The following is a 26213-nucleotide window of genomic DNA, read 5'->3' on the forward strand; positions in this document are numbered from 1 at the left end:
TATTCACCTCTGCTACCTGTGATGGTGTCATCGGTGTGATGGGTGTGTCATGGAGTGAGGGGTTCGTGTGAACCTCTCCGAGGTGTGATGAGATAGTCCAGGCTTCGCGTATGCTGCTGTGAGGTACCTCTGCTGCCTGTGACGGTGTCGTGGAGTGAAGGGTGCACACCCCTGGTGTGATGGTATCGTGAGAGTGAAGGGTACACGTGCACCTCCGCTTGGTGTGATGGGATAGTGCAGGCCTCGCTTGTGCTGCTGTGAGGCACCTCTGCTGCTTGTGATAGAGTCGTGGAAGTGAAGGGTGTCAGATGTATCTCTCCTTGGTGTGATGGGATAGTGCAGGCCTCGCATATACTGCTGTGAGGTACCTCTGCTGCCTGTGATGGTGTCATGGGAGTGAAGGGTACACGTGCACCTCTCCGAGGTGTGATGAGATAGTCCAGGCTTCGCGTATGCTGCTGTGAGGTACCTCTGCTGCCTGTGACGGTGTCATGGAGTGAAGGGTGCACACCCCTGGTGTGATGGTGTCATGGGAGTGAAGGGTACACGTGCACCTCTCCTTGGTGTGATGGGATAGTACAGGCCTCGCGTATACTGCTGTGAGGTACCTCTGCTGCCTGTGATGGTGCCATGGGAATGAAGGGTACGTGGGATAGTGCAGGCCTCGTTTATGCTACTGCGACAGAGCGGCGTTGCACTTTTTCTTCTTTCTGGGTTGATGGCGGTGGGTTACAGGTGTCTTTTGGTTCTGCTAGGTGGTAACAGGGGTGTCACTACTTTAGGTCTGTGTTATATTATGTTATTCGCACAGGGAGGGATGAACGGAATAGCAAGGCACATTAAAATATGTGAGTTTGAGTTTTTTCTGAAGATTATTGGACACATCATGGACTTAAGATGGGTGAGAAGTATATTTCTAAGTTAGGGAGCACAGGGAGAAAAGGAACATCCACCAAGACATGCCTTATTGATCCCTGGGACCTCTGCCAGTCTGACAGAGAAGGACCACAATGAGGGGCTGGATCCAGGGCATACATTTGGTTCTCAGGTAAACTGGACCCAGGTTCCCTACCGCTTTATGCACTATGTATAAGGACTTGAATATGAAACACTTTTTAATCGGAAGCCAAAGTAGTTTTGTTAATCGTGAGGAGACAGAAGTAGTAACTAAGACTAAATGTTCTGCAAAGTATCAAATAAGCTGCAGTCGATGTAGCAAAATAGTCAGAAAGTCTGAGGTAGACAGAGTTCTCATCGTCAAGGAAGGGTGTTACCAGAGAATGTATGACAGTTTTGAGTTTGCATAAATCATCCAGAACTATCTTTTTAAGCATTTTAATCAATCAATCATGAATTTGTAAAGCGCACTACTCACCCGTGAGGGTCTCAAGGCACTGAGGAGGTGAGGGGGCAGTAGGTAGGGGGGGGGGTTCTGTTACTCCTCGAACAGCCAGGTCTTGAGAAGTTTCCTGAAGGTAAGGAGGTCTTTGGTCTGGCACAGGTGGGTGGGAAGAGTGTTTCACGTTTTGGCGGCGAGGTGCGAGAATGATCTACCGCCAGTTGTAGTTCTGCAGACGCGTGGGACAGTTGCGAGGGCGAGGTCGGCGGAGCGGAGATGCCAGGTCAGGGTGTAGAAGGAGAGTCATCTGTTGAGGTATTCTGGTCCGGTCTTGTGAAGTGCTTTGTGAGCGTGGGTGAGGAGTTTTATGGTGATTCTCTTGTTGACTGGGAGTCAGTGCAGGTTTTTCAGGTGGTGGCAGGGGATGTCCAGGATGAGGTGTACAAGGCGTTCTGGATGCTTTGTAGCCTCTTCTGGAGTTTGGCCATGGTTCCTGCGTAGAGGGCATTGCCGTAGTCCAGCTTGCTGCTTACTAGGGCTTAGGTGACTGTTCTGGTTTCGATGGGTATCCATTTGTAGATCTTTTGGAGCATGTGGAGGGTGTTGAAGCGGGAGGAGGAAATGGCATTGACTTGCTGGGTCATGGATAGTGAGGGGTCCAAGATGAATCCTAGGTTGCGTGCATGGTTGGTTGGAGTCAGAGTGGTTCCGAGAGACATGATGTGAGTGTGTCTGTGCTTACCCCTGTCTCTTACACTTGTGTAGTGGTGGTAGGAGGCTCTGGGTGCAGATATTGTGTCTGGTGTTTGTGCAATGCTTCAGAGGTTTTCTGAGGAAGGCAGGCTGATGAGACTGAAAAGGCTCGTTCCAGGACATATTGTCATAATACTCCCCTTTCAGACCAGGAAGGGCCATAGAAGGACACGGTTGATGAAAGGTAACGAGTGAGAGAGACCGGTGTTAATGAATCATTGAATCAGTCAAAGTAGAATTGGTGAGCCAAACTTATTGGAAGAGTGCAGTGTCTGTGGTGGTGGCAACCCTAATTGTGCCGCTGTTAGTGGTGTCCATAATATGGCAATGTATGGGTTTAAGTGTCTATGATAGTGGGATATTGGTGGTGATCTTAGTGGCGGTGGCGGTAGCAGTGTCTGGGGTGGTTAACATGATGGTGGCAGTGGTAATGTCCTTGATGGTGTCTGTGGAAATTTCATTATTGGTTGCCATATCTAAAGTGGTTGTTGTGTATGCAACAGTTGTGTAAATAGTGGATACAGTCACAGAAGAGAGAACCGTGCTGTTAGTTGCAGTTTTCATGCTGTCAGTGGTGGTAAAGGCCGTGACATTAGTGATGTCTGTGATGCTGTTAGTTTCATAGTTAGCAATGGTGGTAAAGGTGAAGGCAACAGTGGTCATTTTTGGTTGGAATTCTACTTGTGGTAGTTTCCATATCTGTGATGACGGTGGTTGCACGGTGAGAATAGTGTCAGTGGTGTGATCGTGTCTTTGTTGCATGTGGTGGCAATGGAAATAATGGTTATGGTATCTTTGGTGATTAGTGGTAGAATCCGTGTGTGTTCGTGATCGCGGTGTCTGCAACAGTGCTAGAATAACAATGGAGATGGTGCTACTGGTTCTGTCGGTGGTGCCATCTGTAGTGGTAGTGAGGGCTATGGTTGTGTCAGTAGTTCTGTCATTGTCCTAGACTGCATGGTCTGTGGTAGCAGTGTTTGTGGTCCTGGCAGTGTCAGTCTCTGTGGTAGTAGGTGCTGACAATTGGGGTAAAGTGAACATGATGGTAACATTAGCACTGGTTTCAGTATTAGTTGGCGTGGCAAGGATGGCGGTGATAGTATTGATGGTGGTGCCTATTAACATGGTGTGGTGGAGGCAATGGCCATTGTGGTGACAGTACTCCATGTTGAGGTCCTCTCCATTGGAAAGTGATAGTAACAGTGTCAGGAGTAACAGTGTCTCCAGTAGTCTATGAAGATGATGATAGTAGTGATGTATAGTGACGGTAGGAAAAGTGGTAGTAACAATAAATGTGATGGTAGCAGTTTTGATGGAAGTATAGTGAAGGCAGTTATGGTGTCTCTAGTCCTGGTCATGATGAGAGTGGTGGCCACGTTCATGATGGTAAGGTCGTCGCCAAAACATGGAACACTCTTCCCACTCACCTGCGCCAGACCAAAGACCTCCTTACCTTCAGGAAACTTCTCAAGATCTGGCTGTCTGAGCAGTAGCAGCACCACCCCTCCTACCTTTTTCCCCCTCCCCTCCCCAGCTCCTTGAGACCCTCACTGGTGAGTAGTGTGCTTTACAAATTCCTGATTTATTGATTGATTATACATTGCAGTGGTTCAGTTGATGGTGTTGTTGCCCATGTTCACATTAGTAAAGATGACATTAGGGAAAGTGTTTGTGGAGTAACTAATAGTGGTGTTAAGAGTTACTGAAGGGAACATAGCCATAGTGGTGATGTTGCTGTCATAGATGATGGTGCTGCCTGTGGGAATGATGGTGGTGTTTGTGTGCTTGCTGCATTGTTATTCGTAGTTGCAGTGTCATATGTTGCAGTAATAATACTAGTGACCGTGGTGCTAATGCTGTGCTACTGCAGTGCTAATGGTAATGTGCATTCTAGTGATGGTGATTTCCACTGTGCTAATGGTGGTGGTGATGATGATAAGGTGGATGACAGTATTCATGGCTTTGGTACTGTCAAGAATAGTATTTGCTGTGACAGTATGATATTCACAGTGGTAGAAGAAGTAGTGATGGCATTAGTCACAGTGGTGGTGCTGATGTCCATAGTAACAGTGCTGTGCATTGTGGTGGCACAATCTGTCCTCCTAGAGTTAGCAATTATCTGTGGTTCCAGTGATGACATCTGTTGTTGCTGCTTTGCCCACTTAAGTATCAATGTCTTTGCTTGTGGTGGTAATAGTAGTGGTGGCAGTAGAGAGGCTAGCCAAAATGACAGTGCTGTATTTGGTGATATTTTTGCTGCTCATGGTGGTAGGAGTGTCTGTGGTGGTTCTTGTAGTAGTGATAACCGTAGTGCTGTCCTTGAGGCCAGTTCTGTCCATGATCGTTTAAGTGTCTGGGGTGATTCCAGTGTTTGTGGTGACATTGGTATTAATTGGGATGATGGTGCTCCCCTTGGTGAAGAGGCAGCACCTCTGTTCTTGATGCCTGTAGCGGTGATGGTACTGTGGTCCATTGTGACAGTTCTGTCCATTGTAGCATCAGTGTCTGTGGTGGTGGTAGCAGTTCATATGATGATGTGTGATGGTAGTAATGTTGATGGTAATACTGTCTGAGTTGATTGATGCTGTTGATGTAAATAATTGTATCTAGTGATAAATGGTATTATTAGTGGGCTGTGGCTGTGGCTGTGGTAGTAGTAGCAGTGTGGGGATTGTGGTGCCCCCTGTGGTGGCATAGCTGTCCATCAGTGTCTGTGATAGTTGTGGTGCGGTGACAAGGATCTTTCCTTTGTTATGGCATCAGTGTCATGACACCAGTGCTGTTAGTACTTAAAGTAGACCTAGTAGTGAGTGTGAAGCTGATAATATTGATGTCTGTAACTGTGGTGATGGATGTAGTGGTGACAGAGGTGGTATACATGATAAAGATAGTAGTAGTATGGTGATGGTGCTGCCTTTGGTGGTATGTATCATAGTATTTTGTGGGATAGAAGGACTAATGAACACAGTGCTGTCCATGGTTGTTTCAGAGTCTGGGGCAGTAATAGTATAATTTTTGACAATAATGCTATTCTTAGTGATGGTATTGATAGTAATGACAATGGTGCGTGTGTGCATTATGTGGATGGTGGTGCTGTCTATGGTGACAATTCTGTCCATGGTAATAGCTTATGAGGTGGTGGTAGCTGTACTCGTCACAATGTTGCTCACCATGGTAAAAATGGTAGTAGTGCTGATGGTGAGTCTGTCTGTGATAGTATATGTTGTAATCAAAGTGATGCTCTCAGCGTTGTCTGCGCTGTCCATGGCAGTGTATATGCCAGTGGTGGCGGTGATAGTAGTGTGGGAGAATGGTCGGTGACAATGAGGCTGTCAGTGAGTGTATTGGTCTCTATCGTGGCAATAGCAGTAACAGTGGAGCTGTCCGTAGTGGTATCAGTGCCTATGATGGTAGTGGTCCTTGTGGTTAACATGGCAGTGTCTGTGGTGGCAACAGTATCAGCTGCAGTGACAATGGGGCCGTCCATGGTAGTATAAGCGCTGTAGTGGTGGTAACTGAGGTGACAATGCTGTCCCTCGTGGTATCACAGTGTCTATGGTGGCGATAGCCGTAGTTGCAGTGACGGTGATACTTTATAGGATGGAATTGGCATATGGGATGGTGATATAGTAGTAGTTGCAGTGAAAGCGGTGTTGTTCAGGGCAGTACTGCTACTTCTGTTTAGTGTTAGTAGTGGTGACTGTGGTGCTCTCTGTGGTGGTGTCCGTTTTTATGGAGGTGATAACTGCAGTGACGGTGGTACTGTCCCTGGTCGCATAAGTGCCTATGATAGTGGTAGTATTAGTAGTTACTGTGGCGCTGCTGTCTATGGTGTTGGTGGTAGTACTGGTGGCTGTGGTGCTGTCCGTGGTAGTATCGGTTTCTGTGATTGTGGTGACTGTGGTGCTATCCGTACCTGTGTTGGTGCTATTAATAATAGTCACTGTGGTGCTGTCTGTGGCAGTATCAGTGTATTTGATGGTGGTGGCCGTAGTGGTTACTGTGGCACTGTCCTTCATGGTATTGGTGTCTCTAGTGGTGGTATAGTAGAAGTTGCAGGGATGGTGGTGCTGTCCAAGGTGGTATCACTGTCTATGATGGTGGCAGTACCGCCACTATCCACGGTGGTATCGATGTAGGTGGTGAAAATGTGGCTGCCCATAGTGGTTTCAGTATCTGATGTCGATATGGTAGTAGCTGCAGTAAAAGTAGTTCTTGCCTGGGTGGTATCAGTGGCTCTGTTGGTGGTGATATTAGTGGTGGTTGCCCGTGAGAGTACTGTTGTGTGTTGATATTGGTAGTAGCCGTGACAGTGGTGCTGTCCCTGGGGGTGCTGGCATCTGTGATATCGATATAGTAGTCGTTGAAGTGAAGGTGGTATTGGTTATCTGTTGGTGGTGGTTTTCGGGGTGGCTGTGCCTGAGAGTCCTGAGGAGTGTTGATATCGGTGATGGCAGTGACTGGTGCTGCCTGCGGTGGGCTCGCTGTCTGTGCTGATTCTATATTGCTGGTTGCATTGCCGGCGGTGCTGTCCATGGTGCCGCCGTTTCTGTCCCTCCAGATGCGGGTGACTGTAGCTTGAGAGCCGGATGCCGAGACAGTCTGAGCTCCTTCGCTCTGCTCCAGCCGCAGATGCGGAGAGGGGGTGTCTGGGTGCTGAGGGGAGGGGGGCTCACACGGAGCGGTGATCACAACGCGGAGAGGGCGATGGCAGTCCCCGGACTTGTATTCCCCAAAGACTCTTGTCTGAAAGTCAGCATTAGGCTGAGATCAGTTTAGCGGGGCCCCCGGCCACCCCCTCGCTCTGCCCGCCCGCCCCCTCTCCATTGCTCGCACGGCCGCCGCGGTGTAGGATGTGCCGCGGGGGGCTGCGCACACGGCTGCCGGCTGGAGGGGCGCAGGGGGCGAGGAGGCTGCCGCGCAGTGGGCATAGCGCCCCCTCCCAGGGGCAGGGGGCCCTCGGGTCCCGGGCATGTCCTCGTCCGGGCTTCCACACCCAGTGAGCTGCTGCCCACCTGCTTGCCCAGGGCAGCCCCTGCGCCTTGCCCAGGGCGACCACCTGAGGCGGGAGCGGCGGCTGTCAGGGGCTCCGATGCCCAGGGCTGCTTGAGGTGGGAGTGCCGGCGGCGGTCACGGGGGCGCCCCCTCTGCCGCCCCGCGGACGATGTCCGTGACCACCGGCTTCAGCTACCAGCCGCCGGGGATCACCACTGTAACCTATGTTTTCGTTTACAGCCCCAGCACGGTGGCCCCGGAGCCCAGCCCGCCAGCCTTCCCCACCCCTGCGCACCGCGGCCCGAAGCGGAAGCTCTACAGCGCAGTGCCCGGCCGCACCTTCATCGTGGTCAAGTCCTACACGCCGCAGGGAGAGGGCGAGATCCAGCTGAACCGGGGCGAGAGAGTTAAAGGTGAGTGACTGGGACAGCTGGGACCGTACGGGGGAGGAGGGGCTCCACCTGTAAGGGGCAGGGTGGAGCTGTTTATGAAGAGATCGGAATTATGTATAATGAAGAGAGTGTGACTGCACCATGCACCTGGATGGGGGTTGGAGTGGGAGGCTGGAGAGACGGTACCAGTGTGGGGCGAAGTGGAACTCACCTGAGAGGGGCAGCACTGGGGTGAAACTACTTCAACTGATGTAGCAGAATGGCACTGCATCATAACTGAGTGGGCAAGTTGGGACTGACGCTGGGGAGCGGTATTTGGGTGGGAACGTATCTGGTTTTGGGGGGAGGTGGGGTGCTCTACCTGAAAGATGGGCAGGGAGCAGGCTCTCTCTTAGCGACAGGGGGGGCTTTGCATTCAGAGGGAGGTAGATACCGGTAGTGCAGCATGGGCTTTGGAGGTGCCGAAAGGACGCCACTTATGGATATCCCTTTATTATTAAATAAGGTAAAATATGGAAACTGGGTCCATTTTACCGCATCGTTTGTGGGTCGTGGCACACTTTGTAGGCCACTGGTCTGGGAGCGCAGCAGAACTGTACCCGAAAGGAGAGGCAGGACCCGGAGGCCTGGGCCGGGAGGTGGGATGGAAGGGCACTTCCTGGAGAGTGAGAAAAACTCGGCACTTTGTGCTGGAAGCCAGATACAGGGGTGCTCTACCTCGTGGGGGGGGGGGGGGGGGGGGGAGAGGGCCTGCACCACAGGGAGTGTGAAAGGGACTCCACCTACACGAAGCTGTGAGGGAGGTTCAGGGGACCCTGCTCCCCGAAGTCGATGAAGAGAGAATTGAGTCTGGGTTGGGGGGGCGGTGTCAGCAGGGAAGGAATCCTCATTCTGGTGAATGGATGAGAAGGACACTGGGGTGACCCCAGGGGCGACGAAAGTGACACTGTACGTGGGGTGCAGCCACCTGGTACCGTGCTCGTCTGATGGGACTGTTTGCTGTACCTCGTTGTCAGGAAGGGGTGCTGTGGCGCACAGGGGGTGTATGCATGGACGGGGGCCACCGTGCCTTGAGGGGGAGGGAGGGACACTCAGGGCGAGGGATATGGAGGGGCGATGTACTGGTACTGAGTGACTGAACATGATTGCCCAGTGCACCACGGAGAGAGGGGAGAAAGCTGTGTTGCACTGGGGCTCAGATGTTTGAAAGGGACACACAGAACAGTCCCTAAAGAGGAAGAGCGATTGAGGGTGAAGAAGTACAACGACTGTGAGGGAAGTGGAAGGAAGAAGAGAGGGTCAGTTTTACAGGGAGAGATGGAGAAAACGGGTGGATAAAAGAGGGAAAATAAAGCAATGAACTTTGCAGCCCGGTCCACATCCATGTGCTAGACCTGTGAAGAACCTGGCTGTGAGTGCAAGCTTCCTGTTGAGGCCTCAGAGCCTGGAACAGCTCCACGCGGCCCACAACCCACTGCAGAATGCCCATCTCCCTCAGCCCAATCACATGAGGGAGAGAGGGCCGGAGGGTGACGCTGGGCCCAGCCTGTGCTGGTGGCAGCCCAGGGCAAAGCTCCACAGAAGGTGGCGGAAAGGCACAACTGGAATACAGCTGAGTCCAATAGGCAAGCTTACCAGAGCCCAAACTTAAAAAAGGAATTCATGCCACTGGACGATGTGGGAAATATCCTGGCCCATAAAGGATTCGTAAACCTCAGATAAACTGTAGGGAGACATTTTTTGATAGTGTGTGGGAGAAAAGAAATAGCGATGGATTGACATTTAGAAAATAGAGAGGAATGTGGCTAAGAAGAAATGTAGAGCGCTGACGCGCCATCCACGAGGGTCCACCTCTGCTACTCACGCAAATCAAACTTGTGGTGTACCTCATTCAACTTCAGTCTCAAAGTTATCGGCAAAAGGGTCGATGGCCAAGGCGGTAACAAAACCGCCCAAAGAAGGATAAACGTAAAGCATTTACCAATGAAAAAAATGATTTTTGAAAGGCAAGCCCATAAACCAGTGATAGTGATGGGCATGCGGTGGGCTTGGTTAAAAGCCCAGATACATACCAACATGTCAGAAAAAGCAGCCCCTGTGCTCTGCTTGACCTAAAAAAGCTTTAATAAGGCCCAGTTAAAAAAAAAAAAAAAAAACAAGTATGAACCTGTATGTGGAAAACTAACGGAAAGAGCTGCCAAGAAACAATGTGGATCATAATAAAATTGTTGAGGCAGTATGGAACGTGGCATAACATCTGCTATCGACGTGCTAAGATGGATAGTAGACAGCAGTAGTTCATGAGTAGTTATACTCCAGAGATTATCCACTGCGCTCAACACTGTTGACTATCAAATGATCTTACATCATCTGAGATCTCTGCAGATTGAAGCTAAATCCTACGCATGGTTAGAATCCTCTGTTCCCAACAGATCCCAACAAATCCAGTTAGATAAGTTTTGTTCCTCCTCAGCTTTACTCTACCAGGGAGTGCCCCAAAGTTCAGCACTCCCCCCTTTCCAAACACTGACTTCTCCACTTCAACAATTTAATGTACAAGTCTGTTTTTAAGCAGATGACACGCAAATTGTCACCAGTCTAAAAGATGACCCCAGACACCCCATCTCAGGATGATCAACCATTTTGATGGGCTAGATGGTCTAAAACGTTTTAAACTAAATTCAACAAAAACAGACATTTTACCCATATTTAACCAAATTAATCTTTGGGATTCTTTAAACATGGCCCATAAACCTGGGACAATGTCAGAAGTCAGTGTTGCTAGTGTGAAACCTGGATGTCCATATTGGCATAGAATTGAACCTAGACACAGAGAGAACTGTTGTCATCAAATCTTTTTTTTCTCTAAATCTGCACTTTGCCACACATTATGACTTACCTCTCTTTTATTGACACAGTAAAGGTTACAATTAATTGGACTACATGAATTTACCCTATATTTGGGGCCCCCTAAAAGTCATCCTACCGTTTAGAAAAAAATCCCCAAACACTCTTGTCAGAGCCATACCTAATGTTAAAAAAAGAATCGACCTTGTCTCTGTCTAGTTGAACCAACGACACTGGCCCCAGTCAGAAAGTTGCCAGATTTATAAATGCTTCATGACTCACTTCTCAATTTTGTTTTACATAAATTCAAAAACTACAATCCCATTAGAAATCTGTGATCTTGTAACAAGGCAGATTTTGAAACTCCCCATTTTAGATTCACAAAGCGGTTGGCAGGATTATTAGACTATATGGAGGTACATTATGGAAGGTCATACCATTGGAAACTAGATCTCAGATACACCTACTACAGTTTATAAACGCCTTAATAACTTGGCTCTACTCACAGTAATTCTTTCCTCTTGCTCCACTCCCCAAAGCTCATTTGCACCACACTATACAACCAATCATCACTAAATACGTAAATAAATTAACTGTTTCTTTTGGTGCTCGCTTTGTAAGTCCTTTCAACCAAACAAGCAAGTTTTCAGGTTTTGCCTGAAGGTGGCAAGTGACGAGGAGAGCAGAGAAAGTCTCAAACATGGCAGCCTTGAGCTAAGAAACCATGGCCACCCAAGAAACACCTTAAAGATCCATGGGGTTCACCCTGTATTCCTCAGAACCTGGACCTCTAATACTCTGTACACAACAGTGGGTCTGTCAGATTTCCTCAAGCAAACCTTATTACCAGTGCTTGAAATGAAAAAATTAAAGTGCTGGTACTCTGTGCCAGAGTACCTGCTTGTTCCTGAGAAGTGCCGGTACTCTCCTATTAAAAGTATTACGTTTTTCTTGAAATGTGCCGGTACTCTCCCTCTCAAAATAAAAAAGTGCCGGTACTCAGTACCGGACAGTACCGGCCCATTTAAAGCACTGCTTATTACACTTTTGCGGAGGCTTTAGGAAGTGTCCTCACATTGTGATTAAACGCTCGCAATACGTTTATAAGTTCTCCCGAAGGATGAATCATATGTTAATTCAAGCATATCAGCTTGTATCAAAGCAGAGAAGAAACACAAGTGTATGGATATCGTGGTTATTTATTGAACTTGATAGTTGTCTGGCAAATAATTTGATTATTTAGGGAATCACTTCAGTCCCTTTTCTATTACTACTTGGAAGTCATAATCTGCACGTTTCTCTGTCCTCTACAGATGATAGTTTCTGGCTACCTGGATGGTGCATCCATTTTTTTGGTCCTGATGAAGACCCGTTTTTTCAAATTCTCACTCCTTCATGTTGAAGGATCAACACTCTATCCTTATATGCTTGGACTATAAGATTGTGTGTGGGCAAAAACCACTGATTTTACTGTTTGCCTGTTTGAAAATATTGTACTTACATACAGTGCTTAATTTGTAAATAAAGAGGTGCCGGTGCTCAAAGCCCTTCTCTTAAACACGAGGCTGCTGTAATTAAATCTGCCAGCACTGAATACTGAGGCAGCGTTATCCTGAAGCCATCTCGGGCATCTTCAATCCATTTACGGCCACCCCTGCCCCTTCAGCTCATCCTGCAACTTTGTAATTTCTCCCTTTATGGCGCTTTTTAGTTTTTCCTTCTTCTGTCTTTCCCATATGTGTCTTTTTCTCGCAGCAAGTGCTTGAGGCATAAGAGTAAGCCCCGGCCCTCACAAATAAGTGCCGGTGCTCAGCACCGGAAACAACAAGCACAAATTAAGCACTGCTTACATAGCCGGACACTGTGTTTTTGTACTTTTTGATGTCACAGCTTCAGTCCTCACCAGCACTGTGCTGCTTCACTTTCTTTCTTATGAAGCGCCTACATAAGTGTATAAATCTCTGGTAACTGATATGCTTGAATTAGTATATGATTCATCCTTCAGGAGACCTCATAAATATATTGTCTGCAAATTATTTCAGTGATTGATCATAACATGAGGACACTAACATTGTAATCTGGAGGTAAGGTAAGGCGTGACAAGACGGTAAAGCCGTTTGCAGGATAAACAGGTTATTTCACATCAGATGCGATCAGTGACAGACACTCAAGGTCTCTGTGTTCCCATGGTACGTGATCCCTCTTCTTCCGAGCTGGTGGACATAACTGCGCTAAGCAGAGGTTTCCATGTCCCTTAGGTGCCAAACATACGTCCAGGATTTTTAAACTTGTCAGATGGCTTGAGGGATAGATGAAAGATTCTTGGATCTCCGATGAAGGGTAGAAAAGGCTTGCTCATGTTCCCATATATAATCAGTTTGTCTTGGAAGCATTACATTGATGGAAATTGTCTGAGATCCGTTTCTGGATATCTGTCAAGAGATGTCTATCTCCAGGCTCCAATGATATCAGAAGAGAGAGCTGCCCTGTGTTACAACGTATAGTGCTTCTACATGTGTGTTGTATTGAACAGGAACACTTGTTTGCTTCACTCAGTAGTATACTCCTGTGATAGTGTACAACTCAATCTATATAATATACTGTGCAGCACACACTCACAGTATACTATTGTGACTTGCTGCGAGACACATGTATTTATTGTTACATGGTAATATACAACCATGTTCTATGGTAAATGCACAATGTAATGATATATCTTTATTGCATTTTGAAATCATGGCCTTTCCTACTTATTTTTCATTACATTTGAGAACATTTGAAGAGTTCCTCTGATCCAGAGGAAGTGCCAACGAGCACAATGAGGCTTAAGCGTGCCTGCCATATCGACTTTCTCCGGACTTATATTGGCCAGAAACCCATCCACACATGAGCAGGTAACGCACTGAGTGAGGAATCTGTTCCCTTTGAGCGCTAAGGTCAGTTCCCTTATTTTCACTTTCCTAATATTTACAACAATTCTCCATGAACTCTTAGGCATTTAAAGATATTTTTTTAAACCTTTCCTAAACTCTCTAAATACTCGTGGCAATAGGAGCAGTGTACCCTCTCGCAGTTTGTCCCCATCCGAGCTGAAGGACAGGAAGTATGTATGACCTCTGAGCTGGACTCATTTTTCCCTCAGAAGGCTTCTCGGCCAGGGCCATACTCACAAACTATTTTCACCATGTTGGTGCTTGTGTTGCCAAGCACTTTCTGCATGTCCTTGTGCAAGTGGTGAGTTAAAAGCTGAATCAATACTTTCTACCGTAATTTTGTCTCCTGGTCCAAGACCCTGGTTACTGCTGCATGCAAACGGTAACCTGGACTTCCTCTAGTTTTCTTAACTCTCTGTGGTAGCTGTGGTTGATCTGTCTAGACCAAGTGAGAGGACATGGTTAAGGGTTTGGCCTCACAAGCTTTATCTTATTCAATAAAGGTCATTGTCCACCCAGAGGTATTCCTTTGGAAAATAATTTGCCTATGTTATGGGAGCAAATGAGCAGTAAAGTTCAGTCAACAGTACAGTACAACAGTAAAGTTTGGAATGTCCTAAAAATTGTGGTTGCTGAGAGATAGTATTCCATAAAGCCAAATTCAACCCAATGAACATCTATGGTGCTTACTGTATAAGCACTTTGGGGGAGCTCAGGTGGATCTTGAGTAAACATGTGTTTTACTACCAGACTAGCGGTCAATTGACTGATGCATCGCATGGTGGAGGTAGTACAGAAGCTTCCATAGTCTCTCGCCACATTCACAGGTCAAATGGGAATTACCTTCTGCTGGACGGAGATAACAAGGGTAGCATGATTAGAGACTCCCCTAGGAAAAACAAGGATCCTTGCCTCACTGAAGAGGAGTACGTTTGTCAGGCCATCACTATTTCGGAGCAGATCATCTGCAGTTTGTCATTCATTGTCGTCTTCTCCTTCGAGCACTGGATCTACTCCTGTATCTGCTCTACCAGCATCACCTCTACTCCTGGTAGCGTCCATGGTCAATCAATCAAAGTGGGAACGTTTTTCTGGGCAGGTTGTTGGCTCCCTGGGCATAGGGAGCTTCTGGTCCTCTTGGCATCTGTTCAGCATGCAGGTGCGGAGGTGAGTCCCTTTAAACCAGGGCTTCTCCCACTTTACTCAACACCGTGGGATTCTTGGTCACATGTGGGCTCGAGCGTCCTCGAAGCACCAAGAAAATCCTCGTGAAACAACTTCTGGATCAAACACCTTCAAAGCACTGCTCTCTGAGGCACAGTATTTATCAACACATGTATCAGCTGGATACGGTTCCAGTGTCAGGCTTCTTTCAAACTCCAAGGGACCCCTCTACCACAATCACAAATAGCTCCCAGGTGGAAATGGTTTTGACTTTAGCTGGATATTTATTCCAGCCCCCAAGGGAGATATTTAAAAAAACAACACGTTTGGACAATTTTCTCCAACAGCCGGGATGCAGTCAGAAATATCTAGTAAAACAGAAATAAAGTTCCCTTTTCTTCAATACGTGAGGAGGAGGATTTGCATTTCTGTAAGAAGGTGCTCGATTGTCCCTTGGTTGTTTTTTTTTGTCGATTTGAAAGAACTGCGCCACATGTATGCAAATATTTATTATACTATCCGCAAATATAATTCACAATAACCCGATTAAAAGGAGACCACAGAGTAAGCATTCTCATCATTCATGAAAGTGGGAACATTTCTTTTCTGCCAAGGTTGAATACAAATAACCTATTTGTAAAGTACTGGGAGACAGATTTTAGAGAATGAAATGTTTATTCAAAGGCTGAATATATTTATCTAATATATTTTGATTTCCCCTTGGCGGCGAAAGGTGCATCTGAGCTTATCTCTCTTATTACATTCCATGCAAGAGGCAGTTAGTATTGTTTTATATAACAGGTTCTGTAGCCTGCATTTGTTAAAATCTAAACATCAACCAGGCCCTGCCACACAAGAGAAGCTCATAAATCAGGAACCTATATAAGGAAGCAAATGCGATTCTGTGCCCCGTATCAAACAAGAGTGAGAGCATAAAAGCTATTATCCAGGATCTAAAGATCTCATTCTCAATGTAATAAAAAAATAAAATGAACTGCTGACAAGTTTCAGCCACCTGGTCTTTTTCAAATGGGAACATTTACAACTACTGAACACGAAGCACTTATTTAAAAAGGTTGTCTGCCCTTTTAGCAAATCTGATTAATTATTTAATGTGCATTGTACCAATTAAATTATTTAAAAGCTCAAATAATGATTAAATCACCACAGGTAAGAGCATGGAGAAGAGCAGATCTATGTTACCAAAAATCAGATGCTAATATAATCGAAAGTATCCCTTCAAGCACCTTCTTAACATGACCATTAATTTCGCAATTTTATTCTAAGAAGGAAGCAGACATGCCCAGTTTGGAAAAGTAACCCAGGACTTCCATTTTAGTGGTGGGTTATTTTCAGAATATGAGGGTATGTTAGGGTTGGCAGGCTCCCCCAGTCTCTGCATTTCTTGTCTGCTCCTTGAACACGGAACATTAACCATGTATTCCATTAATCATAGAAAGTATCTTTTTATTTCCAACATTTGTAGTATCTTTAGAAACATCACTTGACAGCATTAACCTGAGAGCAGTCACCAGGCTCTTGCCGGGCAGGTATGTGGTAGTATGAAGCTCAAAATATCTTAGAATCTAGGAGATGGTTCCCAACACCTTTGAAATCAGGCTGACATGTCTTGTCCAGTGAATTACTAAACACAGCTTTGTTATGATTCTACCAGAATGCATATTAAGGCCCTCATTCCGACCCTGGCGCTCATAGACCGCCAGGGCCGCGGGTGACGGAAGCACTGCCAACAGGCTGGCGGTGCTTCCTGGGCCATTCTGACCGCGGCGGTAAAGTAGCGGTCAGAAAACCGGGTCCGGCAGTTTCCCGCCGGATTTCCCCCGGTTGCCCAAATCCGCCATGGCGGCGCTGCAAGCAGCGCCGCCATGGGGATTCTGACCCCTTTCCCGCCACCCTGTTTCTGGCGGTTTTTACCGCCAGGAACAGGATGGCGGGAACGGGTGTCCTGGGGCATTGGCATGGGCAGTGCAGGGGCCCCCTAACAGGGCCCCAGCATGCTTTTCACTGTCTGCCTAGCAGACAGTGAAAAGCGCGATGGGTGCAACTGCACCCGTCACACACCTGCAACACCGCCGGCTCCATTCGGAGCCTGCTTCAGTGTTGCAGGCCCCTTTCCCGCTGGGCCGGCGGGCGCTACCTTAGGTAGCGCCGGCCGGCCCAGCGGGAAAGTTGGAATGGCCCCAGCGGTCTTTTGACCACGGGGCGGCCAAATGGCAGTTCCCTCCAGGCGGGCGGCTACCACCGCCCGCCGGGGTCAGAATGACCCCCTAAGTTATGAAAGTGTCCATGGCTGTTGCATATAACATTGCTTAAACATAGATTGTATTCTAGATTTAAATTTGTAAAGGGGTGCCTAGACAGAATGATGTCAAAAAGGCAAAACGAGCTCTCACTTTGATTCATCCCTGATGTAAAAGTACCTTTCAGAGGATTGCCCCGTCTACCTCTTGGTTCAGCGCTACCTTCTAATGGCAACGCGGGTACATATATGCTTCCAAAGACCACATATTGTATTGATAGTTCGGGGACACATGGAGAAGTGGTGCTGCAGATAAGGAGACTCTAGTGAGCCCATGGATGAAGCGTTTCAGCTTGTCACCAATCCTTTTAATCACATACGTTTCTTCTCGCTCAATGACCTGAAGAACACATGGTGACACAAACATTGTTTATTAAGTGGTTGATTTGAGTATTTGTTTAGTTTGCTGTTTTAACTAAGTGGTTCTTGTCACCTTGCAATCACCTCGAAGTGATCATCAGGCCAAAGATGTGTAATGGATGCTATTACAGGACTTGTCTGTCCTCAGAGATTGGACAGTGTGTGCCTGGACCACCAGGAGATGAGTTTCAGTCCCCTTTCTCCGATAAGAGTACTTTGAAATAGCATAAACGCCAGTCTTAAAACATGAAAAAAGTGCGGCATGTGCACACTGTCCTTACGAGATCCTGAAAGCAGGAGGTGGAAGGGAAAGGAATCAGGGCTTCAAAGGGGATTACTAATCAACAGGGACTGTGAGCCCAAGAGTATACTCCAAGTTGGTTTAGGATCACCCAGTAAGCTGTCAAGTCACAGGTTTGTTCACCATGTGTCTCCAGAAATTGGCGTCCTCGAGTGAAGAAGAATTCTTTGTGTTGGACGGTAATTGATCAGTAACGGAGAATGTGAACTGACATTTAAATGGCAAACACTCTTAAAATTAAGTGAGAGCCACCTATATGTGGGCCATGTGCGGGATTTGATCGTCAGAGGTACTCTGGGCAGGCTGCCATTGAAAGAGGAGTGGAACAAATCAAAAGGAGTGCATTTGTTTAAAAAGTCCCGTAAATTATCAACACTGGCAATATATGTAGATGAGAGGATCCTGTTTCAGCATTGTGGGTTAGCTCTGGGACCCCTGTAGGAAAACTGATTGATTGCTTTTGGGGCTTTAAAAGGATGAAACATTTGTAGAAGAACGTGGTACTTTCTTAAGACATTGGTAGATACGTAGATCAACTTTCATCTCATACATTTATACCGACTCATCGCTCAATGAGCATGCAAGAAAAGTTGTACTAAAACTTCATTGAATTGCAGATACCCTTAGCCATGAAAATCACTTGGAAAATGATACATAATGAACCTCTTACACACAGTGTTAGACTGTGGTTACGTTTACTGTCCTATTTTAAAAAGCTAAACCGTTTAAGGATGGCATGATGGAGCAATTTATAACATTCTGGTATTATGTGTTTGACAGCTGTTTCGCAGTTGCTGGCTGTGAATAGTTGGCACCCAGTATTACCAAAAGACTGAATGCATAACTACCTGGCATCTTCACTGCTGGATGCTAAATCCATAGGTGAGAACAATGCTTCTTAGCTTCCTCGGCTGGCTGAGAGCAGCAGTAGTCGAAGAATAAAGGCTTAGCTCTGTAAAAGGTGGTCTGAGGGTTGCCCTCACATACTCTACAACTAAATATTTATAATCGCCAATAAAAGTAAAATTCTGAAGCTTGAAGTCACTGCCCAGTGTTATCCTATAGATATGTGATGTGGTTATGGAACCAGAGGTGTTGATGTCTTTAGACCACACCCCTTCTCATTACAGAGATGCACATCACCTAATATGCTTAATTGGTAGTAGGCTTTCGAGCCTATACAGCTTGGAGTAAGACAACATGCATAAAGAGGATGATGTGGTCAAAATACTCATTTGCCTAATAATTCTGCACTCCCTGTATACACACACACACACACACATACATACATGAATACACACACATATGCACACATATATGTACATACAATACATATTTAGAACCATGGGTAAATATACTTAGTTAAACAGGTTTAAAGAGTGTGTGTGTATTTTATTGTTATGACATAGTAGCGATACATATTTCCGAAAGAACTATACATAACTAGAAATATACACATAATCAGAAAAAAATATTTATCAACATAGGCATATGCAGTCCATAGTTGTTTGAATATGGTGGTTATGAAGGAAAGAGCCAACTCTTGAGTAGTTTTCTGAAGACAAGAAAGTTATCTGTGGCTCTTATAGTTGGGGGTAATGAATTCCATAGTTTGGCTGGTTGAACGGAGAAGGATGTACCACCTATAGTCTGTTTATGGTGGTGTTTTAAGGCGGGGTGCCAACCTTGAGCGGAGGGTTCTTTGTTGGATGTATTTGGTTATTTTGTTTCTGATAAAAAGCGGTCCATGTATAGCTTTGTGGGTGATACAAAGCAGCTTGAAAGTGCATCTTCTGGCAACGGGTAACCAGTGTAGTGTTCTCAAGGCAGGGAAGATGTGGGCTTGTGGCTTTACATGTAATAGTAGCCTGGCTGCGGAGTTCTGAATACGTTGTAGTTTTTTCATAATAGATAGAGATGATCCATGGTAGAGGCCATTGGCATAATCCAGTTTGGATAGTACAAACTAGATAGTAGCTTGCACCTTGTGTGGAAATCCGAGGTGGGGGAAGATGCGTTGTAGAGTCTTCAAGGTGATGAAGCTTGTTCATGCTAATTTGTCCACTTGGGCATTCCTAGTTAACTTGAAGTCCATTGTGATTCCAAGGTTTTGAACTTCCTTGGATAATTGAGGAGGTGGTCTGAGATTGTCAGGCCAAATGCACAAAGGGCCATAACTTTTCCAGTCACCACATATGAGTATTTCTGGTTTGGAGGTATTTAGTTTGAGATGGCTCCAGGTCATCCACTGATCAACGGCTCAGAGGCAACTGAAGATTTCTGAGTTTTCAATGTTTTTGGGGCATTCTAATTTAAGTAGTATTTGTGTGTCATCTGCATAGTTGTAGGTTGTGAGATGAAAATCATTGATCAGTTCTGGTAATGATATCATGTAGATGTTGAAAAGCAAAGGTGAGATGATTGATCCTTGGGGGACCCCTGCTTTTGTCAGGTAGGGTTTTGACGAGAAGGGGGGCGAGTAGATGATAATAGATCTTTTTTGAAGATAGGAAGTAATCCAGTCAAGAGCAGTCCCTTGTATGCTGGCTTCGTGGAGTCTTTGAATTAGGGTGTCATGGTCTACCGTATCAAAGGCAGCCGAGAGGTCCAAGAGAAGTAGTGCAGCAAATCCATTGCGGTTGACTGTGTTTTTAGGATCATCCCAGATTGCAATGAGTGCCAATTCAGTGCCTCTTCCTGGGCGCAATCCAGTTTGGAAGTCTGAAAGTATAGAATTGTCTTCAATGAATTGTGACATCTGGGCGAATGCTGCTCTTTCTATCTGTTTGCCCAGAAAGGTCCATTTGTGATTGGTCTGTAGTTGGGGTCCTGTGGGTCTAGGTTTGTTTTCTTTAATAACAGTCGTATGTATGTCTTTTTCAGGTCTACAGGAAAAATTCCTGTAGTTAAGGAGTTGTTGATGATTCTTCTTACAGGTGTGGCAGCAGAAGTAGATAAAAGAATGTTCTTGAAGATTTGTGGTGGACAAGGGTCAGAAGGGCAACCGGAAGGCCTGTTTGCTTTGACAAAATCCACAAATTCACCTTGGGTTATTTGTTGGAAGGACTGTAGAGGCTGGGTTAGTTTATTCTTAGAGGGTATTTTAGGAAAGGGTTGGTGCTAATGGTTTTCTTCTGTTTTAAATAGGAGTCCAATGTGTCTGCCTTGGTTGTGTAATGAGTTTCCAGTTTGTTTGTGAAATCTTGAGTAGTGGAATGACGTCCTTCCATGCATGTAGGTTTTCAAAATTCATTGAGAATTTTATAAAATTCCTTGGTTATAGATTTAGCGTTTTGAATCCTGTCTGAGTTGTACCTTTTTTTTTAGCTTTTTTGATTGATGATTAGTATGTTCTGTTAAGTTTGTGTAGCTGCAGCTTGTCTTGACTGTTGTTTGTTTAGAGCCAGGTCCGCTGCAACTTTCTGATTTGTTGCTTTATCTTTTTAAGTTCTGTGTTTCTCCAAGGTGTTGGTTTTCTTTTGGCATGTTTAGTTTTTCTGAGTGGTATTAGAGTATCAAAAGCTTCCTGTAGCCGCTAAAAGTTTTGGAACAGAATTGATTGTATCGATATCTGTGTTGGCTGTTAGTTGTGTTTCTAAGTCATCATAATTGAGTTTGCTCCATGGTCGATAGGTGCATGTATGTAAGTAGTTGTGGGGTGTGTGGAATTGTGGAGTTTTATGTTGGAAAGTTATCAAATGGTGGTCTGACCATGTGATTGGCGTGATGCTATGAACGGTCACTAGTTCAGGCTTAGCAAAAATAACATCTAGGATGTGTCAAGCGATGTGCGTGGGATTCTGTACAATCTGATGTAGGTTCAATGCGACTAGGCCAGTGGTGATAGCTTTTGGATGGGGCATATTGGGTTTGTCAAACCAAATGTTTAGATCCCCAAGAATGCATAGATTGGAGTATAGTGTAATAAGGTTTGAGCATGTATCTAGAAAAGTATCTGGGAATGTGGAGTTGTTAGGAGGAGGTCTGTAAAGGAGAAGAAAGTTACAGGAGGAAGTTGGAGTAGGGTGACATCTGGTGAGGAGGGCTTCACAACCTTGTATGTAAATGTTGTCTGTTTTACTGAGGTTTATTGCCTGTTTTGATATAATTGCTAGTCCACATCCTCTCTTGCCTATACGGGTTTGTGTGATGGTTTGATAGCCCGGAGGAAGGGCTTTGTGAAACACTGGGGCAATGTCATCTCTCAACCAAGATTCTGTTATGAATAGTAAGTCATGTTGTGTGTCTGTGAGCAGGTCGTAGATGTGGTGCTTGTTTTTTTTAGAGTGATCGAGCATTTATGAGCTGGCAGTTTAGAAAAGGTGTGTTAGTGGTAGTGTTGTTTTGTTTAGGAGAAGGGTAAGCAGTATAATATGAGCTTAAAGCAGGAGTGTTGTTAGTTGTGATAACTGTGTGAGGCTCACAATAGTCTTGCTTTTCAATATAGTGGTCCTCTTCCAGCAGGTTAAGGAGGCATTTTGTTGGGTTTGTGTGTGTGGGTGGTGGACTTGGTGGCTGAGAGAGACATGAAGAGTGTACTGTTTTTTGTATGGTAGTCTTATTATGTAATAGACAAGGGGATGAGAGGGTGTCAAGAGTGGCATGTTGTTTATTTTGTTTGCGTCTGTTTAGTGTGGATGGAGTATGGGTTAGGGGTGGTGGAGGAGCATGTGGATCATGATGTAAGGCTCTAAATTGAGCAATGGAGGAGAGGCAAGTGAATTAAAGTTGCTGGGTTGGGTTGCTTGTGGTAGGTGTTTGTGAAGAGTGAGAAAGTAGGGATAACGATAGGACAGGACTTGTATTCTTTGTGTAGTCCTGAGGGTGGGAGTGGGTGTGATGATAAGTATATTGAAAGTTTGTGTTGATTTGATGTGCTGATGTGTGTGGTTTGTATTGTTTTTGTGGAATAGTGAGAGGGGATAATGATGTAGTTGTTTTTGGTGAGGGATTTGTGTGTGAGTTAGTGCTGGTGAGTGGAATTAGAGTGTTAGAGGGGGTGTTGATGTGTTTTGGAGATAAATGTATGAGGTGTGTAAGAAAGGGATGGATGTGTATCAGGGGAGTTAGTGTTAGTTGTGATGACTGAAAGAGGTACTATGTGTGGTGGAGTGAGGTGTGGGGATTGTATGGTTGTGTGTAATTGGTGAAGAGAGGGGAAGGGTGTTTGTAGATGGTGTGTTGGAAGGCTGAGTTTGGGCATTGTTATGATGAAAGGTGGTCTGTGTGGAGCAAACAGAGGGTAGTGTTGTTGATTAGTATGAACAGGGAGTGTGTATCTAGAAGGCTGAGAGAAATGTATAGTGTGGTTTTGTGTTGTGTGGGTGATGGCAGGTTGTGTTAGTGGGAGTCGAAGGAGTAGACTTTGTTGTGAGAATGCAGGTGTTTGACTGTTGTAATTGTGGAGGATAAGTGTTATATAATGGGTATTGTGTTGGGTGATGGGACATTGCAATCTGTGTGCAGTCAGTTTGTGATGCATGAGTTGGATGTCTTTGCAGATAATGTGTTTGCATGTTGACGGATGTGTAGGGACTGAAATCATTCCTGGTCATTAGAGAATTGGGCAGCATTTCTGGCCCTAGGCCCGAGTCCCTAGTCCCTACCTGTCCCTAACAGGCCCAAACAGGCAACTGCCCTTGTACTCTCCGCCCTTAGCGGAGACGCCCTGAAACCTAGGCTTAAATAGCCCTACTGGCCAAAAGAAACATGGTCCTAACCCTAACCAATCAGATTTGTAACCCTGATTCAAACAACTAATGGGAGACCCAGCCCTAATCACCATTCATACCCCCTAATCCTGACCACCATTCACAGCCCCAGACCTAGAACCAGCAACCAATCAAAACCTCAGCCCTATCCACCAATCACAGCCCCAGCCCTGGAACCAGCAACCAATGGAAAGACCAGCCCTCCAACAACCTATCACAACAACATATGCAACAACCAATAGGAACTTATATAATGAGCAAGTTAACTGAAGTCCAGTCCCTGTGGCCAGAGAGGAGGCAGCTGCTGCTCTATTCAGAATCTCCTTGGAGACAGACAGGCTGAATCCACACTTACAAGCTAGCAGAATCTACTTCCCAGGTAAGGGAGAGATTGTTTAAAAACAAACACTGGAATACTGCTTGTCGCACACTCTGAAATGTGGCTTTTTTAAGGCAAAAAACAGGGGGAGCAGACAGTTTCTAAACACAATTTAAATCACAGAAACAGATTAAACAGTCTCCTAAAACACACTCTGCAAGATGTATATAGCCTTGAGATCTGGTTTCAGTGTGTCATGAGACAGCTTTGTTAGGGTCAGACAGGTGATGCTCAGGGTGTCCTGGTCAGAAGAGAGCTCTTTTACATTCAGAAACTTTGAGGATAATAGCTAATGTATGTTCTATTTTATGTGCTTTGTTGTAATGCTTCAGTAACACGTTTAACTTGGAGAATATATCTAATGAAAAGCACAGAACACGGGGCCTCATTTATAATCTATATCTATTCCAGAAACCATCATCTTATTTCCAATCTTGTTCGTTTTTATCCATCTGCTGGGTGGCTGGTTCAAAAGTCTCAAAGGAAGGTCTTTGAAAGCAGCAGAGCAGGGGAGGGGATACTCTCATCCTTATGGCCAGGTTCAGGTCTCACTTACTCTCGTTTAAATAAAATGCAGTAGCACGTAACTAAACACATCTCTACATTGCTGCATGCAAAGGCTCGAGGCGTGGGTGCCATTCATCGGACAAATTAAAGCAATTCTCTAAGACAGGACTGGGCAGGTGCTTTTAAAGTCACGCAAACGTCCTCCTCAAACCACTGCAACTGGCCACTTCCACCAGAAGAAGTTTGTGTGACGTGGACAGCTCATGCATTCTCCTAACCTGGAAAACTATTATCAGAAAGTCCAATTAAATTTGACAAGGAAACGGCGCCGGATCATGTACACTGTACCAGTGACTGTTGCTTTTGCACTAGCATTGGGCGATTTTGCAATAATGTTTTTCACCTTAATTGCTCTCCTGTGCATTTGCACCGATTTGAAAGTGAAAAGGAATCAATTTGGTCCAGTTGGTGGGTGCAAATGTCAGGTCAAAACCCATGCGAACTGTACAACAAGGAAGTGTAAAAGTAACTGCTACTGGAGCAATTTATGTGCTATGCCCCACTAACAGAGCAGCAGGATATGTTTTGCACGTAGCGCACAGTGTGGACCTAGCCACCATTAGTCACTTTATGTGGCTCCTCAAGGAAGGGTAGAGAAAATATGTTGTACTTTTGTGTGAGAAGATATTCTAAACAATTCTTAAATCCAGGCAAACAATTTGTTATGAAATTAAAATAGTTTGGAGTATCTTAAGGTATGTTGCATAAAGGAGCCTTAGACACCAGGCTGATGCACTTTCATGACCAGCAGCCCTTTTCATAAATTGATATCGTGTCTAACAACTGATCGATCAGTAAATGTAGAGTCACATTAATCTTCTTTATTTTGTAACCAAGTAAACGTTAAACCTTTTACATATTTCAGCATAAGGCATAGTAATTTGACTTTATTATGATCTTCACATGGCGTCAATTTCAGTAGGTTAGAGTATGGGATAGTTCTAGGGTTTCTCTTAGGACAGCAGACTAGCGGTGACAATGTGTACGAGTTGAATTTAGGGTTGACCTTCCTAGAGAATGCTTGAAGAAAGGGATTTGCATTGATTTAGAATCAATAGAAGTATACTCTTCCCATATGTAAGGGAAGCTGCAAATTATAAAATGTAAATATATTACATGGACGCCAGCAATCCTAGTATAAAAACATGTCTCTATTTTCCTTATTACTGTCTAGTTGTGACACCTCTAGTCACTTGTATTAAGAAAATCGCTTAGATGCTCAAGTATAACATGTCTTTACGGTTGATTTGTGGCGTGATAATTCCTTCTGCCAGTAGCCAAGTGAAAGGCAGATCATGGAACATAGTTGCAGCTGCAGTTTAAACAATAAAAATGAGAACTTGTTTTTTTAGTTCTTATGATCTGTTTTGGTCAACAAAAAGGAGAGATTTATGGTAAGGTGCTTATATTTTTACACATACTTGATTACAGGAAAGAAAGAATCTCTGCATTTAATACACAATCCGAGCTTCACCCCTGCTTTAATCTGATTTACATGAAAAATATTCTAACATATTTTCACAACAAATTAATAACTGCTTTTTGGTGTGTTTATATCTGCACCACAGACTCTGCTTTTATTCTTTATGTCTGCACCCATTGTATATCTTTCATATAAAGGAGCAAAACCCTAAGTATTAAAGAGATTTATGGAAGAGTGACTATGTGATCAGTATTATAAGGAATAAAGTAGCCCTACCATAAGTTAAAAATACATTGTGAGTCACCTTGGAGTTCAATGACCCTATAAAGGAACTCGGCTTTTGGTCGTGTTCCTGTACAAGGCCACAGAGCCTCATTTCTCTGTGTGGTCATGGAACTCCTTGGTGACTTGCAATATCCTTATAATGTACGCAGGTGGTATTTTATCCAATGTATAATATTGCTTTGTGGCTGATTGATATCAATCTGTGATACATAGGAGGGTAAATTCTACTCATGGCATTCTATGAGTCTACATTGGTATGCGCTTTTGGACCATTACCTATTTATATATGTCTCAGAAATTATAAAACACAATAGTATTGAGCTGATACTTAATTCCTTTAATTGCAAATGAGAATGATCTTCACAGGGGCGTTGCATTATATTGCCGATTTCCTTAAATAATAGAGGGACATTGTGCCCGTTGTCACCAAGCATGGAGCTATTA

At 45.1% G+C, this 26213-nt stretch overlaps 1 protein-coding gene across 1 annotated transcript in view; it reads left to right on the top strand.

The window, feature by feature from the left end:
* SHANK3 (SH3 and multiple ankyrin repeat domains 3) overlaps nt 1–26213 on the top strand; it is a 1519554-nt gene that overhangs the window by 700272 nt on the left and 793069 nt on the right. Inside the window, exon 13 of the mRNA XM_069229472.1 lies at nt 7328–7500. Coding sequence (XP_069085573.1) covers nt 7328–7500 — 173 coding nt within the window. The remainder of the gene's footprint in view (nt 1–7327; nt 7501–26213) is intronic.

The sequence above is a fragment of the Pleurodeles waltl genome, chromosome 4_1 (genome assembly GCF_031143425.1).
Source record: "Pleurodeles waltl isolate 20211129_DDA chromosome 4_1, aPleWal1.hap1.20221129, whole genome shotgun sequence".
Classification (NCBI taxonomy): Eukaryota; Metazoa; Chordata; class Amphibia; order Caudata; family Salamandridae; genus Pleurodeles; species Pleurodeles waltl.